Source organism: Mangifera indica, chromosome 19, assembly GCF_011075055.1.
Source record: "Mangifera indica cultivar Alphonso chromosome 19, CATAS_Mindica_2.1, whole genome shotgun sequence".
NCBI classification, from domain to species: Eukaryota; Viridiplantae; Streptophyta; class Magnoliopsida; order Sapindales; family Anacardiaceae; genus Mangifera; species Mangifera indica.
The window spans coordinates 5,597,994-5,611,986 of record NC_058155.1 but is presented as its reverse complement, the minus strand read 5'-3'; the positions used below and the strand labels follow the sequence as shown (position 1 = coordinate 5,611,986).

The following is a 13,993-nucleotide window of genomic DNA, read 5'->3' as shown; positions in this document are numbered from 1 at the left end:
AGCTGATATGGGAGACATGTGTTTGGTGGATAATGCAACAACGCATACAATTCTCAATGAAAAGAAATTTTTCTTAACTTTAGCATTAATTGAAGCTAAAGTAAATACCATATCAAAATCAATTAATCTAATATAATGCTCCGGAAGAGCCACAATTATGTTAAACAATAGGACCAAATTAAGCATCAATGAGACATTATATTTAAGTAGATCCAGAAAAAATCTACTGAGTTTTAAAGATATAAGAAAAAATGGTTATCATCTTGAAACCATGAGTGAGAATGATGTAGAATTCATCTGTATAACTAGTAATGTCTTCGGAAGAAGGCTTATACTAGAAAAGTTGTCTGTTTTATCATCTAGATTGTATTATATAATCATAAAGGCAATTGAAACATACGTAGTATCAAACTAGAAGTTCGTTGATCTAAAAACATTTATGCTTTGACATAATCGTTTAAGCCATCCAAGATCTACAATGATACATAGGTTATTGAAAATTCACATGGACATACATTACAGAATCATAAAATTTTATTGTCCAGTGAACAATTATGCACCGCCTATTCTCAAGGCAAATTAATAATAAGACCATCCCCCTCCAAAATTGGAGATGAATCTCCATCATTCTTACAAAGGATTCAAGAGGATATATGTGGATCCATTCATCCACTAAGTGGGTCATTTCGTTATTTTATGGTCTTAATTAATGCATCTGCACGATGGTCTCATGTTTGTTTATTGACTAGTTGAAATGTTGCATTTGCTAAACTGTTAGCACAAATTATCAAATTAAATACACATTTAACAGATTATTCGATCAAGTCAATACGGCTAGATAATGCTGATAAATTTACATCTAAAATATTTGATGATTATTGCATGTCTATGGGGATTAAGGTTGAACATCCAGTCTCATATATCCACATACATAATGGATTAGTTGAGTCTCTTATCAAAAGACTCCAGGTAATTGCACGCACTTTATTATTGAAAAGTCAATTACCTACTTCTATATGGGAACATGTTATATTACATGTTACAACGTTAATTCGCTTGCGACCTTCTTCTTATCATCAATATTCTCCTCTACAATTGGTCTTTGGTCACAACATGATATATCTCATTTGAGAATATTTGGTTGTGTTGTATATGTCCTTATTGTGTCTCCTCAACGCACAAAAATAGGAGCCCAACGTCGCTTGAGAATATATGTTAGATATAATTCATCATCCATTATCAGGTACTTGGAACCATTAACGGATGATCTTTTTACTACACGATTTACAGATTGTCACTTTGATAAGACAATTTTTCTGTCTTTAGGGGAAAAGAAAATGCCTCTTGAAGTTAGGCATGAACTTACTTGGTATGTATCTACCATGTCTCATTTAGATCATCGCACATCTCAAAGTGAAACTGAAGTACAGAAGATAGTGCGTTTACAAATTATTCTCAACCAAATGTCTGATGCATTTATAGATACGACAAAAGTGACAAGATCACATGTTCTAGTTACTAATGCACCAGCAAGAATTAATGTGACTACTGAATAGTCCATTCGAGCCATGACTGGTCAATCTACCTCACGCTTGAAGCGTGGTAGACCTGTTGGATCAAAGGACATTGTTCCTAAAAAAAGAAAGACAAATAATCAAACAAATATCAGTCATGATAATCCTAAGATAAATGAAAAATCCACACTTTCTAATACTCCTCCAGAAGAGGTTATGGTCCCTGAAGAGATTCAAGCCCCTGAAGTGGCACAAACCTCTGAAGTGGTACAAAATCCTGAAGAACAGGAAAATGAAAATATTGAAATATCCTTAAATTATGTTCATACACGAGAGATATGGAATCGTGAAACAATTATAATTGATGATATATTCTCATTTGCAGTAGCTACTGAAATTTTGAATGATGATGATTTTGAACCACGTACTATGGCTGAGTGCAAACAAAGACATGATTGGCCTAAATGGAAAAAAGTAATTCAAGCAGAATTAGCTTCTCTAGTAAAACATCAAGTGTTTGGGCTTGTAGTTCTAACACCTCAAGACATACAACCCGTTGGATATAAATGGTATTTATGAGAAAAATAAAATTGCTAGATATAAAGTCAGACTTATAGCCCAAGGCTTTTCCCAAAGGTCGGGTATAGACTTTGATAAAACGTATGCACCTGTAATAAATATAATCACATTCAAATATTTAATCAGTTTAACAGTCTCTGAAAGACTGATATGCATCTAATGGACGTAGTTACTGCTTATTTGTATGGAGATTTAGATACTGAAATTTATATGAAACTCCCTGAAGGATACAAATTGTCTGAAGCAAAAAGAGTCAATTCAAGAGGCTTGTACTCAATTAAATTACAACGATCATTGTACGGATCAAAACAATCCGGACGTATGTGGTACAATCGCCTCAGTGAATATTTGAAAAAAAAAAGTTATGTAAATGACCCTATATGCCCATGTGTCTTTATCAAAAGGTCAAAAACGAGATTTGCTATTGTAGCAGTTTATGTTGATGATATGAATTTAATTTGGACTCCTAAAAGCTCTCAAAAACTGCTGAATATCTGAAAAAAGAATTTGAAATGAAGAATTTGGAGAAAACAAAATATTGTCTCGGCCTACAGATCGAGCACAATTCAAATGGAATATTTATCTATCAATCAACGTATATTGAAAAATTATTAAAACGTTTTAATATGGATATGGCTTATACTTTGAGCACCCCAATGGTTGTTCGGTTTCTTGATCCAAAAAAGGACTCATTTCATCCTAAAGAAGAAGATGAAAAGATATTTCGTCCTGAAGTACCATATCTTAATGTTATTGGAGTCTTATTATATTTGGCCCAATGCACGAGACCAGATATATCCTTTACAGTTAATTTATTTGCCCAATTTAGCTCTACACCAACCCGTCGCCACTGGAACGGAATAAAACATATACTCTGTTATCTATGTGAAACTAGAGACTTGAGATTATTCTATTCTATCAAATCCCCTAAAAATCCTAGTTTGGTTGGATATGCAGATGTTGGTTATTTTTCTGACCCCCATAAGGGCCGTTCACAGACGGAATATGTTTTTACTTATAATAACACAACTATATCATGACACTCCACCAAACAGACTTTGGTTGCAACTTCTTCGAATCATTCAGAAATTTTAGCTCTCCATAAAACCAGTCGAGAATGTATATGGTTACGGTCTGTTATCCATCATATCCGAAATGCATGCAGTCTTACTTCTATAACAGACACTCTTTCCACATTATATGAAGACAATGTAACATGTATTGCTCAAATTAGAGGTGGATACATCAAAGGAGACAGAACCAAACATATCTCACCGAAGTTCTTTTACACTCATGAGTTTCAGTAGAGTAAAAAGATTGATGTCAAGTAAATAAGATCCAGTGAGAATCTTGCAGATTTGTTCACTAAGACATTACCGACATTAACATTTGAGAAGTTAATGTACAACATCGGTATGTGGCGGCTTAATAAGTAACCAAATTAATCTTATTATAAAGAGGGGAAGCATTTGTCAGGCAAATATTCGAAGTTCATCACATACTGGACAAAATGTGCATTGTACTCTTTTTTTCTTTCACTAGGTTTTGTCCCACTGGATTTTTCTAGTAAGGTTTTTAATGAGATAGTTTAAGCACGTCCAACGTCAACTTATAGGACATTTAATAATTATGTTCTTTTACTTTGGTTTTTATCTCATTGAGTTTTTCTTTAGCAAGGTTAATATAATTATCTATAAGTGGTAGAAATCTAAGGGAGAGTGTTGCACATCTGGTAGATTTTCCACCACATGTGGTAAAAGTTGAAAAATAGAATGGGAAGGCATTAAATGCTTTAGAAAATTAGCTTAGAAAATTGGCTGTAAACATAGCCATTTTTGTTGAATGGAGGGGCGGCAAACTCCTATAACACCCCCCCACCTCTAAAAATGTACATTTTCTTTAATCTCAAGCCTCACTGCTTCTTCCTACTTGCCTTTTGTTTTCTTCCTTCTTGTTCTTCGTAACCTGGGAGAAATTAACTAAAGATTATATATTCATTTTGCAATTCATTTCCTTCTATTTATAACATAAAGTAGGTGAATATTTTTTCCGACATATTTTTTTAATGCTAATTTTATATATATATATTTTTAAAGTAAATCAATATTTTTTTATCAATAATATCATTTTCACTTTATTTGGTTATACACATTAGCAGTGTTTTTTTTTTTACAACATCATCACATTTATTCCTCTTCGACTTAGGGCCATCTATGATAGGTCAATCTAATCTAATTTATTTTAATTATCAAGAATAGTTAATGGAAAAGTTATTGACAGTTAGATATCTATTTAAATATTCAAACTATCTCTTCAAATAAGATGACGTTATTTTTAATAACAAACAAAAAAACTATTCTTTTCTAGAACCCATAAACACAAAAAGAGTATATCTCCTAAAAGAAATGTAATACATAGACAAATGAGATCGTAAAAATAACTCACGTCAACATCTTATGTCGTGTTCAAATATATTTCATCGCAAACTCAAAGTCAGATACACGTTTTTATATTTACAGTATTCACAGAATATTATGTTTGATATTTTTAAAATGTTTCCAACAATATCTATATAAATCAAAACCTTTTTTTAAAATTTGCTATGAGACTTCCATTAATATAAAAATTCAAGTTTTGAATATTGATTTCTGAAAAAGATTGATATTATATTATTATTTTATTTGTTGATAGTTAAAATTAATTTTATTATTTATAGATAATTAATATTATTAAATGAAGTAGAACGAGTTTTGATATATAAACTTAAAAAAAAAAACAAAACTTAAAAATGTGATTTTCTAAAATTTAAAATACCTTCACTAATGCGCGTTTGCATGGTTTGAGCTTTTGAGATGCGCAAGCCCAAACATTTTGCATAATTACACTTAACGAGCTGTAGGTTTTTTGTGTCTGTAATATTTTGGCAACGTTATCCAAAAATTATCCAACTGATTTTTTTTTATTTTTTAAATTTAATAATGAACTTGTATTGAAGTGTGCTACTATTAAATGTGTTGAGAAATGAAAATAGTGAAGAAAGTCAAGTAAAGTAGAAAGGGTGTTATTGGTAAAAAATTATGAATTTACTTAGAAAAGTAAATATTGCAAAAGTTATCCTAAAAAGATATATACGAAAAAATATATGTTTATTTTAATTAATATCTCTTAAGATTATTTAAAAATTAAACTCTTAAATTATTAAAATTTTATTCATTCAAACTAATTAATTCAATCTCTAACAAACGATTTAATTTGAATAAAATTTTTCATTACTAAAATAAATAATATTTTTTAAAAATTATCCAAAAATATTTTAAAATTATAAATACATATCTTTAGAATGCATTCGTTAGAGTAAACTTTTTCTACCATAAATAAAATATTTTCGAACAAACGTATTACTTTAAATATCGCCAAGTATAAATTAGTGTTTGTGTTTGATTAAATTAACATAATAAATATTTATTATATTTAGTTGATAATAATAATAAATATTAAAATCTTATTTTATTTAAAAATTATTAATATATTAAACTAAATCTAAAGTATAGTTCAAAGATGGAGGGTTGTATCGAATATGAAATAATAAGGGAAAACTATAATAATAAATCAAAAGATTAGAGTCATGGTTTCTCATATTCTCATATCGATCAACTTGACAGCCTTCATCTCAATCGATGTCGACAACTTCTCATCTCATAATCAATTGCATCTTTTCTTGTTTAAATCATCTAAATGATGCAAATAAAATTGAATGCTTCTCATCGAAATATCTTTTAGATCTAATGAAATCAATCTCATCTCTCACTTTGACATCTTTTATCAAAATATTTCGATCCTAACCATTTTTGCAAATTCAACGTCTTTCAATGAGAATTTTGGTATTTTTCGTTAAAAAATTTTGTTGGTCAATAATGATATATAGTTGGTAATCGATTATTATCTTTATTTTATCTATTAAAAAACTATCAAATAATTTTAATTTTGTTAAAATTCTATACAAATAAAAATTTTATTATAAAATTTATCTCATGTTTAATTAAAACAAGTAACCGTAAACCCCTATTTTACTTTTATTTAAATAATCATTAAAACAAAAATATCATCATTCCAAACAAAAACATGTAGGCTGTAGAAGCACAAATTTAATTTAAAATAAAGACAATTTTGTCTTAATGATTGTTTGAATCAAGATAAAATAAGTTTAAAATTACTGGCAATTTTAATTAAAACAAAGGCAATTTTATTTTATAAATTTTATAGGTATGATATTTTATCAAAATCATAATTATTTGATAACTTTTTAATAATTAAATAGATAACCAAATTAAATAAGATAATAAAAAATTAAAATATTTTATTAATAATAAAATAATTAAAATAATATTAATAATAAAAAATTACCTTCTTTCACGTCAACTAGATAATAAAAAATTAAAATATTTTATTAATAATAAATTAAATAAGATAATATTAATAATAAAAGATAAATTATCAAGATAATCACAAATCAACCGAACGAAATGCTAAGGGCTTTTAGTTGGGGATAATCTTAATCACTTTGATAACCTATCTTTTAATCTTAATATTACCTCATTTCATTCTTTAGATAATAAAAAGATTATGATAAGCATTTTTTATTAGCAAGGTGACAAACTATTACTATATAATCTTAATTTTGTTACAATTTTACTCTTATAAAATTAAAAAGAAATTACTTTTATTTTCAGTTAAAATAGCAACTAAACTACGACTTCATCGTTACCATTTTACTCATAATTTTCAAGACAAAACAGTACTACTAATAAGCCACCCAACCCACCACTAGCCACCACAGACCAACTCTTATAGATACCAACACCACTACAGACCAACTCTTATCGACACCAACACCAACACACTGCCACCACAGACCAACTCTTATCATCACCAACACCATCACAATGCCATCACGACCACCCTTGCACCACTCACACTGCTACCAACACTCGTTGAAACCTTAGAACTCAATGATTTTGTCCAAGATCGAAAAAACAATTGCCTGTAAATTTGGAAGCACTCGCCTCCATATTGGCCAACCTCCTACGAGGTTCCTGTGACATTGATCAAGGTAAGGGAGAAAGGCTCGCCATTGCCACACGTCATCAATTGCCTAGAGCACCAGCAGCCACTAGGCTCTCATTCAACCCCCGCTTTTGATTTATTACAATTTCTCCTACCATTTCCCCCCTAACCCCATCTTTGATTTATGTCAATTTCCCCCTTGTCTTCACACCTTTGATTTAGTTTAACATTTATTTAAGCAGAACAATATTATAGTATTTATACATACTAATTTCATGAAAAGACAATACTAATTTATATTTAATAATCTTCTAAATAGTCTATTTTGGTAACAATATAAAAGATTACTTGAACTAAATGCTCTCTTAAAAATATTAAAAATCAAATTTTAATGTATAAAAACCCCTTAAAAGAAGAAATTAAAAATAACATCATATTGATTTGGAGCAAATAAGACTATAAAACCTTACTTACCATGAAAAAATAACCAGTACAATAGAGATAACAAGAATAATATACCAAAACAAAGTGAATCCCAGTGACAAAATTGAAATCCTCAACAACTAAATATAGACACAAATGATCAATCCAACAAAAGTGACCAGAAACGAAGCTCCTATACTTTGTGCATTCTTTTATAGAGATCAAAAACTTGCTTTCCTGTCTCCAGAAATCAATCCAAGTAGGTGTAAAAACCAAATAAATGGCATTAGCAGTAATTTACCTAAAGTGTTGCTGCATTTTAAGAAACTTTGAGTCTACAACAGGTGTTGGCAAGAACAAATCACATGATTGCGCATGAACAACTTCTTTCCATTCCATGGTCAAATTCACCATCTGATCCCCCCAGTTCACTGACATTACAAAAAGTTTCTTTCTAAGTCAACCCACAATTATGAGAAACAGCAAGTTTGAAATAAGAGTGGTAAGGTATAACACATAAAAGAAGAAGAAAAGCAAGAAAATGAAAGTGAGAACCTTATTCGGTGCATAAACGAGTACATGCTTGCCATGAGTTTATAATAAACATGTTGAAGAAGGATGTTCTATATAAATACATATGATCTAATCTATTAGCACTTTGGACTGTTAAAAGACAGCATGAGAACTTTTTAAATGTATAGCGACACAGAATTGGGAGTAATGAACAAACTAGATGACAATTTTTTAATATCATCAAACACTACATACAGACAATTCCAACATACTATGTGTGCCAGACAGGAAGAAACACATTTAAAACCGTATCAAAGCTCATCCTTCAGATTTACATAAAGTAGTACATGACATAGACCTGATCTAAATAAATAGAAATAAGATCACCTTTGAATACTGCAGTGCATTAGAGAATTGACAAAATCTAATTAGAACAAATGTAGAAAGGAGGTAAATTTCTAGGAACCCTAGCACTTAACAACCAACAAGCACCAGAGACAATCTACACTACGGTAGTGGCATGATATAAGACTTGAACCTTATCAAGACCTCATCGAGATAGGACATAAAGTCTGAAGACCTCAAGTACATGCAGAAATTTGGTTGATATGTTAAAGGCTAATCATATACTATAAATTTATTGAGCAGGGGAAATAGCACTAAAACGTCATTGTATGATCATTTCCCAAAATGCTTAACTTCAGCAGCTCACATCTAAAGTCATAATAAGCCATTTCACAGACCTAATATTTTAATATGAATCTTTATGATGGATGGAAAAGTTCACGGTTCTATCCCTCATCATCCAAACAAACAAACAACATGTTTCCCTACTCAAAAGGATTAATATCCATGTACAAAAAAAATGCAAGAACACAGAATAACCCACTCAATCTTGCCACCCAAAAAGACATTATTAGGAGTGTGCACAGTCCAATTTGACAATTTTTTAAACCAAACTGAAAAAACGGTTTGAAAAATTTCCAAACCGAACCATTTTATGTTTCAAACTAAATTGATAAAATACGGTTTGGTCTGATTTGAATTACGATCTGATTTCCAAACCGAACCATTTTATGTTTCAAACTAAATTGATAAAATACGGTTTGGTCTGATTTGGATTACAATCTGAATTTATTAAAATCATTCATTTCTAAATATATATTATTTAATAAAATTAATTGAATTATAATTGGCTGGAGTATAATATAAATATGTAAAATAAATATACAATTTGCATGTAAAGAAAATAACAAAATAGATATGAAAAAACAAGTTGTACGCCTAATTATTTATTGAAAATTTTTGTCGAATATAGTTACATATATGTATTTAAAAAAAAAAGTATATGATTTGGTTCAGTTTGAAAATCGCACAAACTGAAACTGTTTTCAATAATTTATCAACTCAAACCAAACTACAATTTTTAAATGGTTCAATCTAGTTTTACAATTTGAACCAAATTATGCACACCCATAGACATTATAAAATAATCTCAAAAAAAGGGTGCAAAGAAGGAAACAAGGATCTACATTTTCTGACTCCTTAAGAATGATACACCATCATCACAACATTGTGGCCCTCTGTTTAGCAAAGATCAGATTTATTAATTCTTCCAAGTTCATGGATTTTAGCAAGAACTTGTTTTTTAAGGTACTTAAGCATTCAACAATCAGCCAGTAGGGTCTAAAATAAGGGAATGCTGTATAAGGAAAAATCAATAGAGACGAAAATAGGTTTGACTTTCCCTATACCAAGTGAGAAGGAAATCCCTTACAAAGCAAAAAAAATTTATGAAAACAAATTGCTAAGAAGACAATTTTGTGATTAATACCAATGTTTATTACAAGTGCACATAAGATAACAACAGGAATAGATTTATTATTTTATAGCCTTACCACTTTTCAATCACTTGGCACTAACTACAGTCTCAATCCATGGATTCCAGTCACCATTAAACAAATAACACACAGAACCCCTCCAATCATTATTAGTATGAATTCTGCTTATTAATTTGTACACCAACTTCAACCATCCAATAATCATATATATCAATGACTATGCCCTTATAATCATATCATTACAATCACCATGTCAATAGGCTGAAGTGCAGCAATTCAATCCTATCCATTCCAATCATATTGGAGACATCTTATGACCCTTCCAACAATGAATGGATTAATAGAGTCTCCAGTCTACTATTTTTATTTTTCAAAAACATCCAGTACTCACATTTTTGTTAAAAAATAAATAAATTGTTTCAGGAAACTAGTAAGAGTGGTGCATACTTCCCATTGAATTACTGACTGTCACTCACAGTTCATCACAATATAACTGAAAGGCCAACCTACAATATGCTGTTCCAGTTTAATTATAGTCATTGTTCATCACAACATAATTAAAATTTTAATTCTGACCTCACTCAATGCATTGCAAAATGGATGAAGCACTCAAAATTAGATGGTAATGATATTAAGTCAATCAACATTAAGCTAAAAGACTTGAATTAGCATGGTTTATCCTCCAACATGTTTTGAATCAATATGTTAAAAGAAGATGGACAGAACTTGTTCTACAACTTCAATGTATTTTCCTTCTCAGGCAGAATGAACTGTTACAATAAAAAAAAATCTAAGAAAAGCAAATTTCCTGACTCCACATATTTTACTTCACTATTTTGAAATTAGTCACACCAACTGTATAAAGTTCACTCCTGAGAATAACTGGGCCATAACTAGATGATTGGAATGCTAAAATCTAGTATGCATAATAGCCGATATTAAGACAAAGCTAAATCAAATTGAGTCCATCATGCACATGGAAAAAAATATGAGTAGAGGCATAAAAAATAATACATCTACACAAACCATAAATAAAAATTTATATGTGCAGTCAAAATATATTATCTAGGGATAAAAAATTCCGTTACCTGGGCTCAAATTCCCTAACTTCAGCAAGTTCACTGCCACAAGCATCAGTCCACTGAACTTTTCTCCTTTCTGTGTGACCAGGGATATCACTACCTTTTTCACACACTTCCTCGTGCTCATTAACATTTTGTACAGTAACTGAAGCGCTATTCAACGGCTTCTTTAAGCTACTCCTAAGAGAAACCTTTCTTACAATACCATCTTCATCTTCAAGATCAACTGTTCGATCTTTTCCCTGGTCAGAGGCTAGACGTCCAGCCAAACCATCTTGGTGCTGGGTAGGCCCTACTTTTAGATGTGATGGGGTGTCAAGTCCTGCGGAAGCGCAACCAAAGCAAATGAAGGAGGCGCAGCCGCGGGAAAGCCTATTCTTGGTGGCGGAAGCCAGCTGGAGGTCAGGGTCAGGTTCTTGGTCCACCAACTGGTACTGATTCCACGGGGAAACTCTCATGGGTTTGTCCTCTCTGTTCTTCTGACCCAATAGAAGAAGGGTCAGGCCCTTACTATACCCAGATGCTGAAGAAGAGAAGAACCCTCCTCCTTCCACTGCCAATAACATCAGTTCTGCTCATCTGGGCACCCAACAAGCCATAAATTGCGTATTGCCAACCACTCACAGTAATTTCGAATACACCAGCCCTTCATCCATCAATGCTTCAAAGTCAGTCACATCACCCAAAAAACTCACAAGCATCATCATCATCAACAAACAATAAACGAAAATCCCAGAACTTGCAATGAACCACTTCAATTTTCTCATATAAAGTTAAAAAACTCAATAAACGGAAACGCCCTCTTGATCAAACCAGTCTCACTTAAAATCCATAAAAACTTGAAAAAATTCATAAAACATTATAATAAAAGACAACTTGACCACAACTTAAAAACCATAAATAATAATCTTATCATAACAAATGTTTATACAATCATCCTATCACATACCTATAATAATCTATAAACCTATAATAAAATACAATTTCACCAGAAAAAAAAAAAAGACAAATTTAAAGCTCTCAATTCAATGAGACTAGGATAAACAAAACACAATGAAGAAACGTGAGATCACTTGAATTCATAATTACTACTAAACAATATAGTGGAAGATCTGCTTAACTTAAAAACAACCAAGCAAAACTGTAACAAATCAAATCAAGTACCATAACAAGCACCACTATCAAAGCTAAACAAACAATAGCTCATTAGTCAGCACAATGCTGAAACTAGAAAAAACAATTTTTATCTTCTCGGGATCCAAACAGAACATTTTCAGATCAAAACGGGGAGGAGGAGAGTAAAGGGACTACCTGACAGGAGAAATGACGGATCTGAGGGAGAAATCTAGTGACGTAAGTAGACCGGCGCCGCCGGCTAGATGGAACGGGAATTAATAACCGAGAAATTGAAAACGGAAGAAAAGAAAAATAAATAAAAAATATTGGGGTTGGAATTATTTAAAGAAGGGATAGGGATAGTGACCAAATGGGCCCTCCCCTTTTTTTTTTATATTTTTTTTATTTTTAACTTTTGGGAAAGTGTTGAAAGACGAAAGGTCATTATATAAAGAGAAAGCCTGCGCTTGTTTGCTTGCCCTTGCCTCTTTCTTTTAACATTTATTTGTAATTTTATTTCAAACTTTGAAATATTTGAAAAATAAAGAAATTTTAATGAATTTTTGCCCTTCCTTTTAAAAACTTGTTAAGATAAATATACCATTAGTTTCACCTACAAGTTTTTTTTTTTAACCCATGTTAGATGGATAGGTAAATCTGAAATACAGTAAATAAATCTATAACTATTACATTAAATAAAGACTCAATTTTTTTTAAAAATTCTAATATTTTATCAATTTTATTAATCTTTAAGTCTTCACTCACAAAATCATATTACTTTTTTTTTAATATATTATCTATCTTTTAAACATTTTAATTTATAACTCATCACCAATTTAGTGGTATTTTATTTTTCTTCACTTAATTGTATAAGATATTTCAAACAATGTTTTTGGAATCATTAAATATTCAAAATAAAAGTAATACTTCTTCACTTATGTGAACCCGATGAAGGGGTTAGTTCAGTCTACCAACAATGGCTAATAGACCATTTGATTAATGGTTAACTAATTGAAAATAATATTCAAAATAACTTTGTTTAATTAATCAATAAATATATTATCTAAATTGCTTTAACATACTCAAAAATTTAGTTTGATGGCATGTATACTCAAAAATAATAGATGAGATTGACGTTAACAATAAGGTCACAATTGGGATTTTATCTAATCTAACTATTCAAATCACCTTATTCAATTCGATCTAATTCAGAAACAAGTTTTTAACAAATGTAATCTTTTTCTAACAAATGATAGTCTAATATTATTTTTAAACTATAATTTTGATAAAAAACTAAAAAAAATATACAATAAATAATACTTTCCACCCAAAGTTTGGCCTACAAACCCTTTTCCACCTCTAGTTGGCATAAATAACATTTTTCACCCAATTCTTCACTCTATTAAAAAAATAAGGATGTAAGGGCAAAATAATGATTTTATTAAATCTATGACAATTTAAACATTCTACCCAATCCAAACTCAAGCTCTATTAATTTTGATAATAAAAAAACAATAGCTTTCTATTAAATCCAAATATTTTAAATATAACAATTTATCCCTTAAAAAATTTTATTGCATTATGTTTTTTTCTTTTGTGTAATTATCATTTTTTGAAATTATTTGGAAAGAACATTGATATTTCAAAATTTTTTAAAGGAACTTTTTTTTTTTAATTTCAATAATCCCTTAAAAAATTTCATAAAGACTCAATATTTTCAAAATTTATAATTTATCCCCAAATATACAATTATATGACAAAGGCGCCTCTATATATACAAAGCGAGGAAGAATTGATAAGAGTGAAGGAAAAGGAACTAAAAGGTTTTTTTGTAAAATTGGGATATTTAAAAGGTAATTTT

The 13,993-nt window shown here is 30.2% G+C and overlaps 1 protein-coding gene across 1 annotated transcript; it reads right to left on the bottom strand.

The window, feature by feature from the left end:
• Nucleotides 1-7,608: 7,608 nt before the first annotated feature.
• On the bottom strand, nucleotides 7,609-12,483 carry LOC123202610. The gene is made up of 3 exons (XM_044618566.1): nucleotides 12,328-12,483; nucleotides 11,023-11,662; nucleotides 7,609-8,011 (listed from the first exon to the last, which is right to left on the bottom strand). Exons 2-3 carry the CDS (start codon nucleotides 11,580-11,582, stop codon nucleotides 7,942-7,944), a joined length of 630 nt encoding a protein of 209 aa, XP_044474501.1. The 5' UTR covers nucleotides 11,583-11,662; nucleotides 12,328-12,483; the 3' UTR covers nucleotides 7,609-7,941.
• Nucleotides 12,484-13,993: the final 1,510 nt, after the last annotated feature.